The following is a 19134-nucleotide window of genomic DNA, read 5'->3' on the forward strand; positions in this document are numbered from 1 at the left end:
GAAAATATTTGTTTTCACTACTCATTTTCACTAGTAATTAGTGTTTGGTGTATCATTTATTAAAGAATAGATTTAAGGTAAGAATCGAGACTTTTTACTTAGTGTGGAATTGTGATCGATACTTGTATCAAGAAGTAAAAAAACGCGCTCCACCGATGCATTGGTGTATCGTCCCACAACTACTATTGACCCAATGGAGAAACATGTTCTCCTCGAACTCATGGAGTGTAAAGCACATGTTGTTCAGTACCAGGTTGTGGACAGCATCATTGTTTACTATTTGTGGTGCTGGTGGTGAGTCTGACAGAGCAGGGATCATCTTCCAAACTCTTTCTCCCACATGGACATTCCTCCACCCAGGTGGGTACATCTTTCCAAGGATAGGAAGTTAACTGACTTGCCAAACTAGGCTGGATTTTCTGGGCTCGATCGTAGCAATTATGAGTTATGTCCCTTCTATGTCCCTCCTATTGACCAATCAGATTCCACCTCTCATATCACTTGCATTTGCTGCAATCCAAATGGCGGCGCCCAGTCAATCTGACGATCTGACTGATAATCAAACAGGTCTTACTTTGCGATGTCAAATCATGTGAGAACCTTGATTAAATACATGATAAGATTTGGAAAATATCTGTCGATGCTGAGTTGGCGGTACACATACCTTGCAAATCCTGCAATCGACCAAAATCTGCACTGCAGTTTACAAACCGGATGTCGATTTTATGTAATTTTGATTGAATGATGCATAGACTCGTAAGTCCAAAATGTAACCCTTAGAAATTTGCACTTGCCCTATAGTCCTTGCAAACTGCACGATAGTTCAGGTATCATGAGGACTAGTAGAAATTTGCCATTTTTAATGGTTTTGCTACATGTTATCATTATAAGGACTAGTGGACATAAATGTTAGTTTCTGTCACTGGTAATACCAGCCTCGTTCGGCAAGGGGGAAAACTGGCCTTTTATATCAGTTAATTCCCTTGCCTCAGGAAGATGGTTCGGTAGCTCAGAGTCTAAGTGTGAGCAAGTCACTGGACTGAAGGATGCTAAATTGTGACATACACAAAACATTACCTATGTATATGTCCCATACATAACAACGACCTAGATATATGAGACTAAAAACTTTTTTATGTATCCTTGTATTTACTGTCTTAAATGTCTGTTTTTCATTTTTCATATTTCACAGAATTATCTGTAGATCAAGACAAAGGTCTGGCCCACTGGTACAATAGTATTGCAGTAGTTAGGGCTGTGTACTGGCAATGAAATTGTATTGCAATATATTGCGATACAGGCATGTTTATCGAAATACGTATTAAGATATTTTGGGAGGTTAAGTGTTTGGCAGTGGCTGACACTGATTAAACATGTACTATTGTAAATATTACTCAACATGGTCAGTTGCCACAATTTTTAGAGTCCTGGATTCAGGGGGACATAATGTCAAGAGAAAAAAAATCATTTCCTCTGTTTTGTCGATCAATTTCGAAGGAAAACATCATGTGTGAATGACTTTTTGATTAGATTTTTGGTTGAATGATACAAATAATAACAAAACTTGTTAAATTTCTAACCCAATATAACAGAACACGAATTATTAATTGCAGGGGCGGTGGGGTAGCCTAGTGGTTAAAGCGTTCGCTCGTCACGCGGAAGACCCGGGTTCGATTCCCAACATGGGTACAATGTGTGAAGCCCATTTCTGGTGTCCCCCGCCGTGATATTACTGGAATATTGCTAAAAGCAGCGTAAAACATAACTCACTCACTCACTATTAATTGCAGGTTGTATCAATTTAAAACCTATTGCAGTATACCGGTAACACCATGCTGTAGAACTCTGTAGTCATTAAAAGATGGTACATGTTGTACCATGCCTGGCCTCGGCATTAAGGGATTAGGGACTGGTTGGCTCGGAGTCTGCAACCAGGTATCTCTCGCACGATAAAACCAGTATAAGTCCAGGCAAGCAGCCACACACATGTATATAAGTACATATAAATCTTGAACATGGCATTAAAATCCATTTTAACCTCACTCACCTTTGAACTATTACTACACTATTGCATTGGGGTACTTAATCGTACTATATATTTGTCCCTGAAATCCACACTTTGACAGTCGGTACCAGCCAGTGATAAAAAATGGCATATTTCCATTTTTTATATTGTCCATACATCCAGGTTCATGAGATGACCTGCCAGAACATATGCAACTTATGTTTCATTGATGCTTCTCTCATGCTGATTTCAAATAAAAAACATTTATTTTTATCATTTGTCTGGGCCTTCAAATAATATTAGTTTTACTTGCCAGAATATATGCAAAATGTTTGTTAATTGCCTTCTCGTGTGTTGATTGTCAATGAAAACCAATCATATTATTTAAAATATCAAATTATGTTATGTTATTCCCTTTTTCACATCAAATACTGACTAAATTTGCAGGATTTTGAAATATATTTAGAGAAAACATAAGTAGACCGGTGTAAGGTCTACCCTGACTTGTTTCAGGGGTACTCACTGTGTGTAAAAAAAACTAGAGTCTAATTCTATTTTTATTGTATTTTTATTTTGACCACAAACCAAGGCTTTTGAGAGAAAAATCTGTAAACCAACTGATCAATCTCATTAAAATCCAATCTTCCTTGCATTAACAGGGCGGTCATGTAGCCAAGTGGTTAAAGCGTTCACTTGTCATGCCGAAGACCCGTATTGTGAACAATACTACATTCATCGACGCACACACTTGACAGCAAACAGAGATACGTTCCACAGCAAATACATCTGCACAATATTTTGTGACAAGTTCGTGTCATGCAATAATCATTTGACAAACTTGAGTTTTTCCAATGTATTTACAAACAAGACTTTCATTGATTATTGGTCTCCTGAAATGACAATAAGCATATCAGATCACACAGCTGAATATCTCCTTGTGGTTTTCTATACATTTCATTCAAAAACATTTTGTGATGTATGTTCAAATGTTTGTAATGACACGATATCAATAATTGGAGTTTGACAAACATGCGGGTCAAATAGACACTTGTCAGTAAGAATCGATCAAGTCAGATGTTATGAGTGAGTGAGTTGAATTAGTGCCACCTTTTATTGCAATTATATCACAGTGTGTCAGCTCAATTTGGAGGAAAGCTCGAAGTGATGCAGGCCTAGAAACATAATCGGGGCGAACCGGGATTCGAACCCACAATCATATAGGTTTCTGGCTTGCCCAAGGGACGTAACTCTGCACAGTGAATCGTGGCGCCTTAGACGACTAGGCCACCCTGAGGCGTGCCACCCGTACTCCTCTGGGTCATCTGTGCCCCCAGATATTATGAAATATAAATTGCTCTACTGGATAGTGGAAAATGTCAAATCTGATACAACATGTCCCCTATTTTGGTATACTTTGACAGAATGACAATACCGTAAGACCTGACTGTTAGATGTAAGGCCTCAAACACATTTACAAGCTAAAGCCATATTTGTATTTATACTTGGGTTACGAATCTGACGATACCAAACAATTTAAATGTAAAAATGTAAAGCAGTGTTTTTTTATACCGCTGACCAGAAATAAGTACAATGTTTAAAAAAACCACATTTATTATTTTATATAAATGATTCAAAATACTGTTATCAAAACCTTTTGAAATTTATCTTAAGAATTTCAGAACAGAACTAAATTATGACGAATCGTGACAGATCTGTGTCTATAACGGAAGGATGCATGGTAACCCTTATCTGTTTTTCTCTCTATTCCTCTTGCCCCCACTTCTATTTGTATCCTACCTAACATTTTTAAAAATCAAACAAAAAATTTGAAATAGGAATTTTTATTTTTTTACCTACTAACTGATTTTGGGGCCTATAATCTGTAACCCCCCCAATTTTGTGTTTAAAAATCACGCCTAAGTGGTTGAATATCTATGATTGGAAGGGTTTGGAAAATATGAGAAATTGTTTGTATGCAGTTGTCTATCAAATTATCTTTGAGACCAGAGTTCTTTTGTCTTGTTGTTTAAAAACATACCTGTCAATTGTAGCATGTCAGAAATAATTTGTAAAGGAAGCCAGGACAACAGGAGTGCACTGCTTGACCTGAGAAAAGAAGGAAGGTCAACTCAACAGCAATGTGTCTACCTGTTCAAAGAGATCCTTCAGCTGATGGTGTCAAGAACCCAACAGCCTATTGTTTACATTAGGTATTACTTCCAACTGCAAACTGTGATAACTATGCTATCCCGCGGCAGTTTAAAAATCTGAGGTCATGTTAACAGCATTTGGAATAATTTGCCATCAAAGCATCTTAAATTTAAAACAGCGAAATTAATGTTGCAGGAAATTAGAATGGAAAATCTCAACCTTTCTGACCTGTGTTTATGTCATTCTTGACACCAAGGGCAAGGTCGTTTCATGGATACTTCTCACAGTATGACTTTGAAAATTGGGACAATTCCTAATTCACTACCCAGGTACCCCAGTAACCAGACCTTCTATTAACTGACCCTACCCGGTACCCAATGTAGGTTGGATATAAAATGTCTTCTTGTCAATTATTTTACCACAGGCAGCAACTTCTTAGATATATGTATAAAAGGTCCGATGATGCATACACTGAAGTCTACTGAAGCTTTATCTTTCTCAAACATATAAATGTCAGAAGAAATGTGTGCATAGTGGCCAAAACTTTTTTATGGATAACATCTTCTTTATTATACTGTAAAAGCGGGCGGTCGGGTAGCCTAGTGGTTAAAGCGTTCGCTCGTCATGCCAAAGACCCGGGTTTGATTCCCGACATGGGTACAATGTGTGAACCCAATTCTGGTGTCCCCCGCCGTGATATTGCTGGAATATTGCTAAAACGGCGTAAAACCAAACTCACTCACTCACTATACTGTTAAATCCCTGTTTCAGTAAAGATCATTATACTGTTGTCAAGCAAGACTGAATAATGAAAATTGCACAGAATTATATATGGTACTCAGGACCTATCCAACTCCGTACCCGAGATTGGCCTCAGGACTGTATTATATTTTGCTGACCAGTTTTTTCGACGACGACCTCAAATACATGTATCATTTTTTTCATGGCCCTCCCACTCTCAATAAATAATGATCAGTCCCTAAATAATGTTCAAATTTAAAAAAAAAAGTATTTGAAAAAATAGAAACTGTGTCATTTTTTCATGCCCTCCCCCAATTATACTTGTTATACTTTTGGTGCCCTCCACCCCACCCTCTTTTGTTATTTTTTCATGACCCCTCCCTGAATCTCACCGGTCCCCTGCCCCTGTAAGAAATGACCATTTATTATAGTTCTTTTTCTTGAATTACACAGCCACAGGTGAGAATGTCTGTATTTGAGGTCACGAGATGAGATACACATGTTATTTGATAAGAAAGGACAAATAGTCTATTTATTATGTATTATATTACTGATTTTCACAATCTTACTCTGACCACAACTGTGTCATTGAACCAGACTTAAAGCGGTTCCAGCATTTGTAATTTCAGATTAATACAGAACTTCATCAACAACTACAATATCAATATTGCCATACATTGTTTAATTTCTTTTGCATTCCATTTGGTATAATGAAATATCAGTATGGCTAGAAATGTCTATGGGGGCAGTCAGCTGATGTTACTAGTCTAAACAATTGAAGCTGTCAATACTGAAGAAAAGCAATACCGTATTCGACGTAATAAGCGCCCCGCTCTAATAAGCCCCCAAGGCGGTATTTGCTAATATATTGGCTAGTGAACAATCCCAAATAGCACCCCTTGCGATTGATCAATGTTCACAAGACTTATTTATTCGTGTATAATACGCATAATTATGGGCAATTAAATTCTAGAAAAATATATGTCATACATAAACATTTCAGGCTGTCAGCATAAACCATGAAATTGATCTTTCAACTCTGTTTTTTTTTTCACCAAAATAATATTCTAATAAGAGCCCCCTATTTCTAATAGGGTGCCCTGGGTGCTTAATACGTTGAATACGGTAATGATATTTCCAGGGTCACTTTGAAATCAGATATGACATGACCATGACTGCGGAAACAAAGGAACATTTGAATAATTGCCTATTTGTTATACATGAACACATTTCCAGTTTATGCTGGCAGAGTAAGATAGTTACATTTTTATCAATGTACTTGTTGCAAGGTGGATATTATCAGTTGGTGAAGGAGTAGTAGTCTGGCCTATTCAGTGTTACATAAGGAATGTTACGAGGTGTGGCAGGTCAATGAACTTTCCTGATTAGACTATTGACACTGAGTAACAACAAGTAATATGGAAACAGGATGTGAGGGAATATTTATTTGATCTTGTTCTGGCTGGTTTGAGGGGAGGGGAGGTGAAAAGGGGTTTAACGTCGCATTCAAGATTTTTGCACTGATATAGCGTGTGTTTGTTTGTGTGTGTGTATGTGTCTGTGTTTGTGTGTGTGTCTGTGTGTGTGTCTATGTGTGTGTGTTTGTGTGTCTGTATGTGTGTGTTTGTGTGTGTGTCTATGTGTTTGTGTGTGTGTTTGTGTCAGTGTGTGTGTTTGTGTCTGTGTGTCTGTGTGTGTCTGTGGTATCCATGTTAAACTGCAGCATGGTATGTAAGTGGGCTAGCACTATAACATCGCCATTTATCCTGACCAGTATAATGCATGCACATCTTGTAGCATAAGAAACTCCTTTGTGTAAATACTCAGGAAATCATATTTTCTAGTTATAACTAGATTAATAGCTGATTTGATTAATATATAAAGGGCTCGCTTGGATGAGGCTGTGATTTTGAATGTGGATCTTTGCCAAACATACAGTCACAAGGATTTTGATTGATTGTACAAGGTATTGATCATAACACAGTGGATATATAATACACTAGTCAGTCAATGTAAATTAGGTCTCTCTTGCAGAAAATCTGCCAGATGTCAACCTGCAAAAAGTTGATACTGACAGCAAAAATAAATTTGACTTCTCCTGGCAGTGGAAAGGATTTACGATTAAAACGATTAAACCTTGCAGAGTCCTCTTTGATGAAGTCGGCTGGCCTAAAAAAATGAAACAGAAGTCTTTCTGTTTGCTGCTCAGGACCAGTTGAAACCGTCAATGTGTGATTTTGCATCAATAGGTAAATAGGAACTGTTGATTATGCATTGAATTTAATGAGACTGCCCAACACATTGTCAGTGAATGCCCAGCTTTGGCACAAACGCAGTATATTAAGTGACATGATGGCATGGCTCGATCCTTTTGTTACCGTCTTCGCCATGCTTCTGGTTTTGACTTGAAGGTCCATCCATGGTATGACCCAGAATATGTGGACGGTGCCATGGAAAATGATAATGATACAATTGTTTGGAAAAGGCCCTACCTCAGACGTATCCAGGCCTACAAACCTAACCTTATCCTTTTTGATAAATCTAATGAAATCATTTATATTATCTATTTCTGTGTCCCTTTTGACACTGATGTAATTAAAACAATTCAGGAAAAACATGGCCAAAAATATGTGGACCTTGCCCCCAGAATTTCCGACTTCCAACTGCTCTTGGTGCCTTAGGTTTGGTAATAATAATGATAATGATAATTTTGTTGATAAATCTGTTCATCTGGACGGTACCAACCAAGTAAAGTGCCATGTCAAATCGGCCCAGATTCAGTTTTTCAAGGAGAGGCTATCTGAACAACCACTGCATTGAGTTTATGTGCAGAGTGTTGAGAGGGTAGGCAACCCTGCAGAGTCCTTCGCTTGGATGAAGTCGGCTGGCCTGAAAAGTGGTCCATCCATGGTACAACCCGGAATATGTAGAGGGCGTCTTGATAAATACAAAATTCTTTGGAATAGGCCTGTTTACAGCCTCAGACGTATCCAGGCCAGCAAACCTGATCTTGTCCTTTTTGATAAATCCAATGAAATCATTTATATTATTGAATTTTCTGTCCCTTTTGACACTAATGTCATTGACAAGATTCAGGAAAAACATGGCCGAAAATTTTGCGGACCTCGCTTTCGAAATGTCACGCTTGCATCCTAAGTTCCAAGTTTTCCAACTCCCCATTGTCCTTGGTACCTTAGGTTCAGTACCACCCAGTATGTTAACTGACATTAGGAGTGTACCCGGGCCTGCTACAGTCCTTCTGACAATCTGGGTAATGCAGAAGGCTGCAGTGCTGGGGAGTCTTCACATTCTCCGATTAGTTGTGTGTGTGTGTGTGTGTGTGTTTCAACTAGGCAGCACTTCCTGGGAGAAGTCCCGTTCACTGTCTGGGCTGCGTGTAGAGGGGACAAGGGCACTGAGCTGATGATGAGCCTAACCAGTCTGACTGTGCCAGGATCACCCAATCCCTCTTTGCTGCATTTTTTTTTTAATCTGTAAATAATAATAATAATGTTAATAATGCTAATAATGTGAACTTATATTGTGCTAGCCTCCATACACTCATGCATGCTCAAAGTGCTACAGTTAAACAATAAATCACTTCATATAGATAGCCATAGTAAAGTGGTACACTGCCCCAAAACAGTGTCTACACCTACATATCTGCCTCATGCAAGTTATATGCTTCACAGAAAAGATGTGTTTTGAGTTGTGCTGTATAAGAGAAGTCAAGGCATTATAAGTTATTTTAATTTTGTGATAAATAGATTATGTCACAGTGCAAAATAGTTAGGAACATGCATTGATTGTCAATACAACAGCTACACAATTATATGCATTCCTATCAGCGGAACAGAGCAAGTCAAACTATATCTGTATGCCATTACCGTATTCGACGAAATAAGCGCCCCACTCTGATAAGCACCCACGGCGATATTTGCTAATATATTGGCCAGTGAACAATCCCAATTAGCACCCCTTCCGATTGATCTATGTACACAAGACTTATTTATTCGTGTATAATATGCACTCGTGTGTCATATGCACCCTTAATTAATTTTCAGAGCGCCCTGGGCGCTTATTACGTCGAATACGGTATGTCAGTCAAACAAGTCAGTGACAAGAACTATGTCTTACTTGTGATTCTTTTAAAAAATGGAGGGCATGGGTGGCCCAGCTGTGCAGAGTTGTGTCCCTTGGACAAGCCAAAAACCTATGATTGTGGTTTGAACCTGCTTCACCATACCCGTGCTCGTAGGTTTCACCAAAGTGGTAAACATCTGAGACCTGCATCACTCTAAGCTTTCCTCCCACATTAAACTGACATGCCATGATATAAGTGGAACCCTGTTCAAAGCGGCATTAAACCTAACTCACTCACTCACTCTTGGGACAAATGATTGCATCAGGGATTTATCTAGATCTGCTTCGAGTCTGCTGTTCTCCCCCAAGGCTACAGCAAATAACAATTAAGATTCCCAAATGAGAATTATTTGTTTTGTCAATTCATGTTATAGCTTGATCAAGGCGACTTGTATGTCATCGGACTGCCTCCGTGGTCTAATGGTAGAGCAGAAGGTCCGGGGTTTCTTTCCTCGACCTCGTCATACCAAAAGACGTTAAAAGATGGTACTTGTTGTTACCCTGTCTGGCGCTCGACATTAAGGGGCTAAAACAAGGACTGGTCGGCTCGGAGTCAGTATACTGTGTCTGAGTGGGGTATTCATGTGAAACTGCTGCATGGTATCTCAGTGAGCTAGCACTATAAATCGGCATCAGTCCGGACTAGTACAAGCAGCCATGCACACAATCACACACGTACATGCACGTTGCTATATAAGTGCACTAATCTTGGACGCGACGTTAAACCCCATTTCACCTCTGCTGTATTTCATCGAGAAAGAGAGGCTTTAATGCTTAATTTTACGTTATCATGATTACTGCTCTGAACGTCAAAATACAATGATGAAATATCTCAGTTAATAATGATATTTTTGAAAATACCAAGTTTGAACAAAATAAAAAAAATTGTAATTTGGCTGCAAATTGGTTTGAAGTCTTTGATATATCCCTGTTGCTTTTGATGAAGTCAGATTGAATATGCATAAATAATTGCTTGAAAAGTTTTAAATTCTGCACTAACTGGCCTTTCTAAACCTTCCTAATGCTGTTGAGTCACTGCCAATATCAGGTATAAAACACCTGCAGACTAATATTCATTATAATGACAAATACTCGTGTGGCTCAAATGTCTCAACCAGCGAAACACCCAGGCAATACAATGGCCCCTAATTGGATTATTCACAACTACTTGAAAAACTGCAGTTTATAATTAAGGCCTGAAGAATAAGTCTCCTGTTTCCATGTGTGTTATGCATTTAGTAACCCTATATTTATTTACCCTATATACTTGAAATCCAGGTTTTCCCAAATTTCACCATACAAAGAACTTAACACTAGCCTGCTAGACAGGAGGTAGTACATTCCCCATTGTTTACAAGGACATTTTATCTTTACTCGGGCTACTGAAGCTTTTGAGTTTAGTTCTAATCCTGACAGGATGAAGGATGAGGTGGTTTGTCTTGAAAATTTTATTTCTCAGAGTTTTGGAAAATATAAAATGTCATTAAGGTTTGTAAAAATTGCATTACCCTGATGAAAACCTCTTTCATCTTGGCACTTACAGGATTTTCCCATAGGATTTTACAGGGTAGACCCTGCCATGCTGTCATACCTAGAACTTACATCACTTCGGGCTTTCCTCCCACATCAAGCTGACATGCCGTGATGTGACTGTAAAACTGTACAAGCAGCATTATACCAAACTCACTTACTTCGTTATTTGGGTATAGGGCTCTCCAAACCCCCATCCATCCCCACACCCACATCCATCCCCACACCCACAACGCAACCCCAACCCCACATCCATCCCCACACCCACAACCCAACCCAACCCCACATCCATCCCCACACCCAACCCCACATCCATCCCTGCACCCAACCCCAACCCCAACCCCACATCCATTCCCCCACCCACAACCCAACCCCAACCCCACATCCATCCCCGCACCAAACCCAACCCCAAACCCACACCCAAACTCAACCCCACATCCATCCCCACACCCAACCCAATCCAAACCCTACACCCAACCCGAACCCCACATCAATCCCCACACCCATCCCAATCCCAATCCCAATCCCAACCCCAACTGAATCCCAACCCCAACCCCAACCCCAACCCCAACCCCACATCCATCCCCAACCCCACATCCATCGCCACAACCAACCCAATCCCAACCCCAACCCCAACCCCAACCCCAATCCCACATCCATCCCCACATCCAACCCAACCCCAAACCCACACCCAACCCAACCCCAACCCCACCGCCCTTCTAACCTCTCTGACACTCAGCAAGTCCTTAGCCCAGATAAGTCAACATTTCCTTGTAGCAAACCATACTACAAGTTGCCTTCGCATCTCTTTGCCTTAAGTATCACTTGAAAGATGATGCCACCATTTTTTACTTCTGAAGTCATAAAAATAATTACAGCGTCAGAAATATCCAATTTTTAAATAGCATCAGTGTCATGACATTCTCCATTCTATGTCACCTGACACAATTCTCTTTTCTCCCAATTTCTTTTAGATCTATGTAGGTTTGGCTTCTTTCTCAACTTTCTTAAAACTCTAAGGATATCTGAAGGATAAAACTTGTAATCACGTGGACGTGATGCTTCGAGTAAGGCTAGAGATGGCTTAGCAGAGCAAGCAGAAATCAAATAAGTCAGGTTGTCTGTGATTACTGGGCCATCAGGTGTCATAATTTCAAAGTATCTTGATTGCCTTCTTTCCAGACATCTACTAAATCATTTTCTAATTTTACCAAAAGATGACATTTGGCTATAGAGTTGCTCTGTAGTCTGATGATTTTCTAAATCTTCCGCTGGGTTAAGCGAACAGTTCCAGTTGTGACGTAACACCAGTGATTAATCTTCAACCCAATCAATATGTTATCATATAAAGTGTTCTAACGCCATAATTCATCAATGTTTCATCTCCGGACCAATCAGTAATTCCTACAATAAAGTGTTACCACGCCATAGTTTGTGTGTGCTGGTCCATATACATTATTGAGTGTCAGCCTCTTCGCTTCAGATGTCACATCTATAATAATTTGTTTTCCTTATCATCCCTGTTAGTTCCAGAGTGTCTGTTACTGGGATATTATTTAAGAGCATTGTTACTCCTCGTGAATACAGAACATATATATTTCACTTGAATCCCATTTCCGTCTTTTTTTCAAGATATGGATGTCTCGGGGAGCAAATTACAAAGAAAGTATTTTTATCACAACGTTATTTCTGTTTACCCTTTTCTGTTTGACAGCAATGATATAGTTACAAGATGTCTGCTTGCTGTTTTACAGAAGCAATGGACCCATTAAGATCCAGGGTAGAATAGGTCCTCAGCAACCCATTCTTGCTGTAAAAGGCGACTATGCTTGTCGTAAGAGATGAATAACGGGATCGAGTGGTCAGGCTCGCTGACTTGGTTGATGCACGTCATCCTATCCCGTGGATTGATGCTCATGATGTCAGTCACTTGTTTGTCTGGTCCAGACTCGATTATTTACAGACCGCCGCCATATAGCTGGAATATTTCTGAGTGCGGCGTTAAACAACAAACAAACAAACAAACAGAAGCAATGTTTTGTTTCCTATACTTGTCCAAAGATGTATATATACATCTACATACGTCTTTGATTCATCACATTAAATTGTCAGTGAAATTATTAAATCTAGATTTTCAACACTCCCTGTTAGTCTTACTGAACATTTCTGCTGATGTGATGTTATTGTAACTGCTGTATACAGCATTGAGGGCACTGGTGACCCAGTTGTTTAAAGCACCATCATTCAATGTTCCAAGTTGTGTCTGGTAGGTGGACTAGGATCTTAGAATATTGGGATCGTTTCTCAGATTCGCCCTGATTATGACATTTGGTTTGTCATATCCGTATCCGTTCTCCTCCTTCGTCCCCCATCGGACACACCCCATGGATATATCTCAAGGCTGATGTTCAGCCCCAAGTCTGCATCAAGTTTCAGCAACCATTCCCAAATTGGAAATGCAAATTTCCCATCTCAGATTATTCAACTAATGTTATCTCTTTGTAGAGGTGTTTGTTTGTTTGTTTGACATCATGCGCATCGATCTGCGCAATTGGGATAGGATGCCATGCATCAACCAAGTCAGCGAGCTTGACCGATCGGACCAATCCCGTATTTCAATTATTATAGGACCATTAACAGTATATGCTTTTTCGCTTTCATTTACATAATTGCATTGAGTTTCACAAATGAAGAACTTACAGAATGAATCCCAATTTTGAATAAAATAATGATATTTTCCCCACTTTGCCAAGGGCACTCATTGTGGAATTCCAGATAAAGCCCTGCATCGTAACATTTATTTTTTCCAATTAGCATGAAACACTAACTCTCTCTGACAAGGGCTTTTTTCATTCCTAATTTCAAACACTGTGATGAGGAAACTCATATTTGCACTTTATATAAGAAGTGAAAAGAGAAAAAGTATTGACATTTCAAAAACATGTGAAAATAATTTGTATTCAGGCCACTGTGGCTTCAGATTTGGTTCAGGGATGGCTAAATCAGCATGTACATATCTTACATGTTGATTGTCACACGTAGCCATGCACCCTGATTTATATATTCAAGATTAAAACCACATAGGATGTTATGTAGTATTAATATCATAGAATATCATGTATTGTTATGCCTCTATTGAGAATCTTGCAATTTTCATTGGTCAATCGGGGTGGTCAGTTGGCCGTGTGGTTTAAGCGTTCGCTCGTCACGCTGAAGACCCGGGTTCGATTCCCGACCTCGGTAAAATGTGTGAAGCCCATTTCTGGTGTCCCCACCATGATATTGCTGGAATATTGCTAAAAGCAGCGTAAAACCATATAACTCACTCACTCTTTGATCAATCCGTACTTTTACAAAACAATACATTTCAATGTAGACTCCCAAATCATGTGACTGACACCAACTTCGAATATTGACTTGTCATATGATCAGTATTGGTGATGAAAATTGACTCGTAGCTAGAAATCAAGATGGCATCTGGTTCTAATATTTCACAGTTCACAGCTAGGTTACTGTAATGAAACAGAGGACGGTTTAAAGGCTTCATAAACTTTAAAGTGAATTTCGTTATAACAAAATGAATTTTTATTCTTGACAAGGTCAAAATGCGAAATCAAGGACCCTTGCACCTGCCCCTTTTGGCATTTTTTGACCGGACCACCTCAGGGGTCAGGACCTGGTTTACGTATATTGACCTAGTCAAGAGTAATTATTTGTATAATATTACCCTACAGGATATTAACACCTCACAGGATGTTATAAGAATCTGCACGTGTCAGAGTGGCTGGCTATTGTTACAATTGATATTTATCAGAATATGTTTCATATTTACTTTGGCAAGGCCAGTGTTATTTTATTGTTTACTGATTTTCTTAGATAATTTGCCAAAAGGTAGGAATTAAAATTAAAAACAAATGTGTTGTGATAGTTGAAATGAGATTAAGAATGAAAGAAACGAATATAGCTCTTGTAATAACATTTTTATTAAAGAGAGAAAAATGGAAACAAAAAATGATGTTTCAAAAAGCAAAGGTCAAAGCGTGTACATGAATGTTGTAATCCTGATACCCAATGATTGACATTTGTCATTTATCAGTATTAAAAAGTTACAAATACTTATTGACCCTTTTCACACTGTCGCCATCTTGGATCGAAAATGAGGCTTGGAGAAAGCTCCATGCAGTGTGAGCCGCATCAGCTGATAAGGAACAGAGAGCATGTTGTGCATTTCACTGATGGACCTTTCAAACAAAAAATGGTATCCTCTGTATCTAATACAGAAAATATTGCACACTTAATCCAGAGGTCCAAATAAAATATGCCTGTAATCCACTGGAATTCGCATTTTGGTGTCAGGATCCCGGAAGTGAATTGAAAGATGCATTTCGTGATACATATTTCAGAAATATATTATTTTATCATAACCTCGTCAGCATATGGGTTCAATGTAATAGTATATTAAATGGCAAGTTTTGTATCATAAATGAACTGCATAACATGCAACACGTCCGTGCATTTTGCAAATTTGCTCAGTCAACGCGTGGCTTGGAGAACTCAAGATCGTCGACCATGTTTATTTCATGTTTTATAGTGGTGTTTACTGCACTACGCACTATCGTTTTACCATGAGTCCAGTTGACAAAAGACACTTTTTCTGCTATGATTTTCATGCAATCATATTACGATGTAAATGAAATAAGTTCACACAAAAAAAAATATTCAGAAGGGCTATAACTCTATTCAGTGTGTACAATGACAGAAGAAACTTTACTTTTCCTTCAAACATTGATATCACTTATTTAACCGATTATTGGCGACTAAGATTGCACCCTGCACGACAAAAGTAATAATGTTTGAAATGTTTAAAATAAGTTAAAATGAAACTTAAAATTAATAAAAATAAATACTGTAATGCATGAAATCGAAGAAATAGAAGATTTGATACAAGCACCAACTTCTTGAACACCCTGACCTAATCCTATATGATGATAAGGAATTGTATATCAAAAGGAAGCTACTAATACAATTATCCTGAATAGTATGAAAATGCTTTGGTCAGATATGAGTACAGATAAAATGAAAAGGAATCAACTTCAACTGGTAATCAAGCCAAGATAAAATAAATGTACTGGTACAAATTATGTTGATGGAACAATCTGGATTTCTCATATTTAACAAAGAAAAACAAACCGAAAGTTTCATGTCTTTATTTCTCACAATATAAGCTTGTTTTTCGTCCTCTTCAGTTATTCAGTCTTTCCAAACTTAACATGGACCTGGTGTCTTTGTCACTCAAAAGCACCTAATGAAATTCCAGGAGAAAATAATTTTCTTGCTTGTAAACAAATGGTACAATGTGTATTTTTAGAGTCTGATAAATATTGGCCATGTTGTTGAGTGAGTGAATATGGCTTTTCACTTCCTCGTCCTATTCATGGTTATGCTGACAGCCTGAAATGTTTATGTACGACAGATATATTTTTCCAGAATTTACCGGGGGTAATTGCCCATGATTAAGGGTGCATATAACACACAAGTACGTATTATACGCGAATAAATTAGTCTTGTGTACATTGATCAATCGAAAGGGGTGCTAACTGGGATTGTTCACCGGCCAATATATCAGCAGATGTCACTGTGGGTGCTTATTACGTCGAATACAGTAATCAATTAGTTGGGTTTTTGTTCATTTCCTGACATGATTAATTTGGTACCATAAACTGCACTGGGAGTAACAGGTGGTCATGGATATTTGAAATTGAAATTACAACAGAACAGCCAGACTCACTTGCTAAATTTATATCAGTAAGGAGACCAGATAACAGTAGAATAGTCTGTCATTGATAAGAAAAAAAAAATGTTCAATACTTACGATAAATGTTGCCGCGATAGTACCGGAATGGTTAAATTGTTACAGTTTGTCCCGATTGCGTGCCTTGTTGACATCTCCATGTGTTTCATGTGCTGTCCAGTCTTCACCTTCTGCTCTCCAAGCCTTGATTTCAAACCAGAAGTAGCTGATCGAAAATGGCCAATTGCAGTGAATTTTTCCTGTGTGACCATATCAGCCGTGATGCTGATTGGTTGATAAGGCCACCATTTTTTTATCCCCCGCCGCGCGAAAGCGCGAAGCGGGGGATATAGTATTCACGACCGTCCGTACGTATGTCCGTACGTCCGTCCGTACGTCCCACCTGTTTGTTGCCGCGATATCTCAAGAACTAAACACTGGATTGTCTTCATATTTGGAACTATGGTGTATATACAGACTCCGCAGACACCAGTCGGTTTTGGTGACCTTGATCCCATTTTCAAGGTCACAGCAGACAAATCTGCTTTTAGAGTTGGAAAACGGTGTTGCCGCGATATCTCAAGAACTAAACACTGGATTGTCTTCATATTTGGAACTATGGTGTATATACAGACTCCGCAGACACCAGTCGGTTTTGGTGACCTTGATCCCATTTTCAAGGTCACAGCAGACAAATCTGCTTTTAGAGTTGGAAAACGGTGTTGCCGCGATATCTCAAGAACTAAACACTGGATTGTCTTCATATTTGGAACTATGGTGTATATACAGACTCCGCAGACACCAGTCGGTTTTGGTGACCTTGATCCCATTTTAAAGGTCACAGCAGGCAAATCTGCTTTTGGAGTTGGAAAACGGTGTTGCCGCGATATCTCAAGAACTAAACACTGGATTGTCTTCATATTTGGAACTATGGTGTATATACAGACACCGCATACACCTGTCAGATTTGGTGACCTTGACCCCATTTTCAAGGTCACAGCAGGCAAATCTGTTTTTGGAGTTGGAAAACGGTGTTGCCACAATATCTCAAGAACTAATCGCTGGATTGTCTTCATATTTGGTACTATGGTGTACAGGCGGGGGATATTTCGTCACTCTGTGACAAATACTTGTTCTAATTGCTTCACAGATCTGCCAACTGTATATTTTGTTGAAATAGAAGAAAATATTTCTGAATTTGCTCCTTTTTATATCCTGCAAATAAGCTGGTAGCATATTGCACGCAAACAATATTTTCTAAACAACGACCCACTATTAATTATTTTGTATTTATGTTTAATAAACAAACAACTTTTTCATGTAGAACCCCTGAGGAAGCTTTTTTTATTCCAGCCTATTAATAGTAATGAGAAAACTAATTTATTATTATCATATTTTATTTTCACAGCTATTTTCCTGCTCATCAGATCCCTACTCAGGGAGGTATCATATTGAAGTGAAGGATTTGATTCTATTAAGATTGAAAAGTTCTCCCTCCTCACTTTTCAGGCAGAAAAAAGCAGAGAGTATCTGAGAAATATTTCAATACTGATCTTATGGGCTGCATGTTGTGTTGTCTTATTGGTCAGATGTGATTGTTGCAGATGGTACAGAGCGCCGGAGTTGTTGTACGGAGCCAGGAAATATGACGAGGGTGTGGACCTGTGGTGAGTGGGTTGTCTTCATCACTGCCATAGAACCCTGTCTGGACTAGCCAGCTTCGAGAGCGGTTGGTTGGTTTGTTGTTTAACGCCACACTCAGCAATATTCCAGCTATATGATGGCGGTCTGTAAATAATCAAGTCTGGACCAGACAATCCAGTGATTAATATCATGAGCATCTATCCACACGATTGGGATCGATGACATGCATCAACCAAGTCAGCGAGCCTGTCCGGACCGATCCCGTTAGTTGCTTTTTACGACAAACATAGTCGCCTTTTACGGCAAGCATGGGTTGCTGAAGACCTATTCTACCCAGGATCTTCAGGAGTCGCTTAGATAGCGGAAGGTCAGAGGTTCGATCACAAGGCATGTCATACTACTTTAAAAAATGTTACTTGCTGTTACCCTGCCTGGCGCTCGGCATTAAGGAGATAAAACTGGTTGGCTTGGAGTCAGTGTAATATGTCTGAGTGGGGTATCCATGCTATACCGTGCCATGGAATCTCAGTAGGCTAACCAGTCTTAGTCTAGATTAGTACAAGCTGCCACAAACACACATCCATATATGTGAAAATTGTGAAATCACTAAATGACCATACAAGCTCCATAAATAATCAATAAATTACATTAAAACACACAGTTTTCACTTTACAAGCTACACAAGCATTACAATGAGTTAAGCTAGTGGCAGGAGAAATAAACAACAGACCCTGAAATTATTGTAAGGGCACTATCAAATGTTCAGAACTTTTGTCACTGTCGATTGTCTTGAAACAGGACAGTCTCCATTCTTGAATCCGGAATAGTGTTGGAAACTGTCAGGAATTTTGTGTTTTCAAATTCGTATCCATTCTGCACTGAGAAACTAGATAAGACACAAGTCAGATTGAAAAAGGCCACAAATTACCTTTGTGTCAGTCAACCTTCCAGAAAAAGTCCCATCCTGAAACTTCTCGAATGATCAAGCCTGTCATGTATGTAAACAACCAGGGGCAGATAACTCTAATCATTCAATCATTCTGCTGACACTACAAGTAAGTTTCTGCTGCCATTAGTATTGCTTACACATTGCTGTTTGCCAATACGCAATAGGCAAGATAAAAATAAA

General features: G+C 39.0%; 1 protein-coding gene across 1 annotated transcript in view; it reads left to right on the forward strand.

The window, feature by feature from the left end:
* Positions 1 to 19134, forward strand: part of LOC124121920 (cyclin-dependent kinase 20-like) — a 41726-nt gene that overhangs the window by 13155 nt on the left and 9437 nt on the right. Inside the window, exon 7 of the mRNA XM_048396970.1 lies at positions 17966 to 18028. Coding sequence (XP_048252927.1) covers positions 17966 to 18028 — 63 coding nt within the window. The remainder of the gene's footprint in view (positions 1 to 17965; positions 18029 to 19134) is intronic.

The sequence above is a fragment of the Haliotis rufescens genome, unplaced genomic scaffold (genome assembly GCF_023055435.1).
Source record: "Haliotis rufescens isolate VD_foot unplaced genomic scaffold, xgHalRufe1.0.p SCAF_16, whole genome shotgun sequence".
Lineage (NCBI taxonomy): Eukaryota > Metazoa > Mollusca > Gastropoda > Lepetellida > Haliotidae > Haliotis > Haliotis rufescens.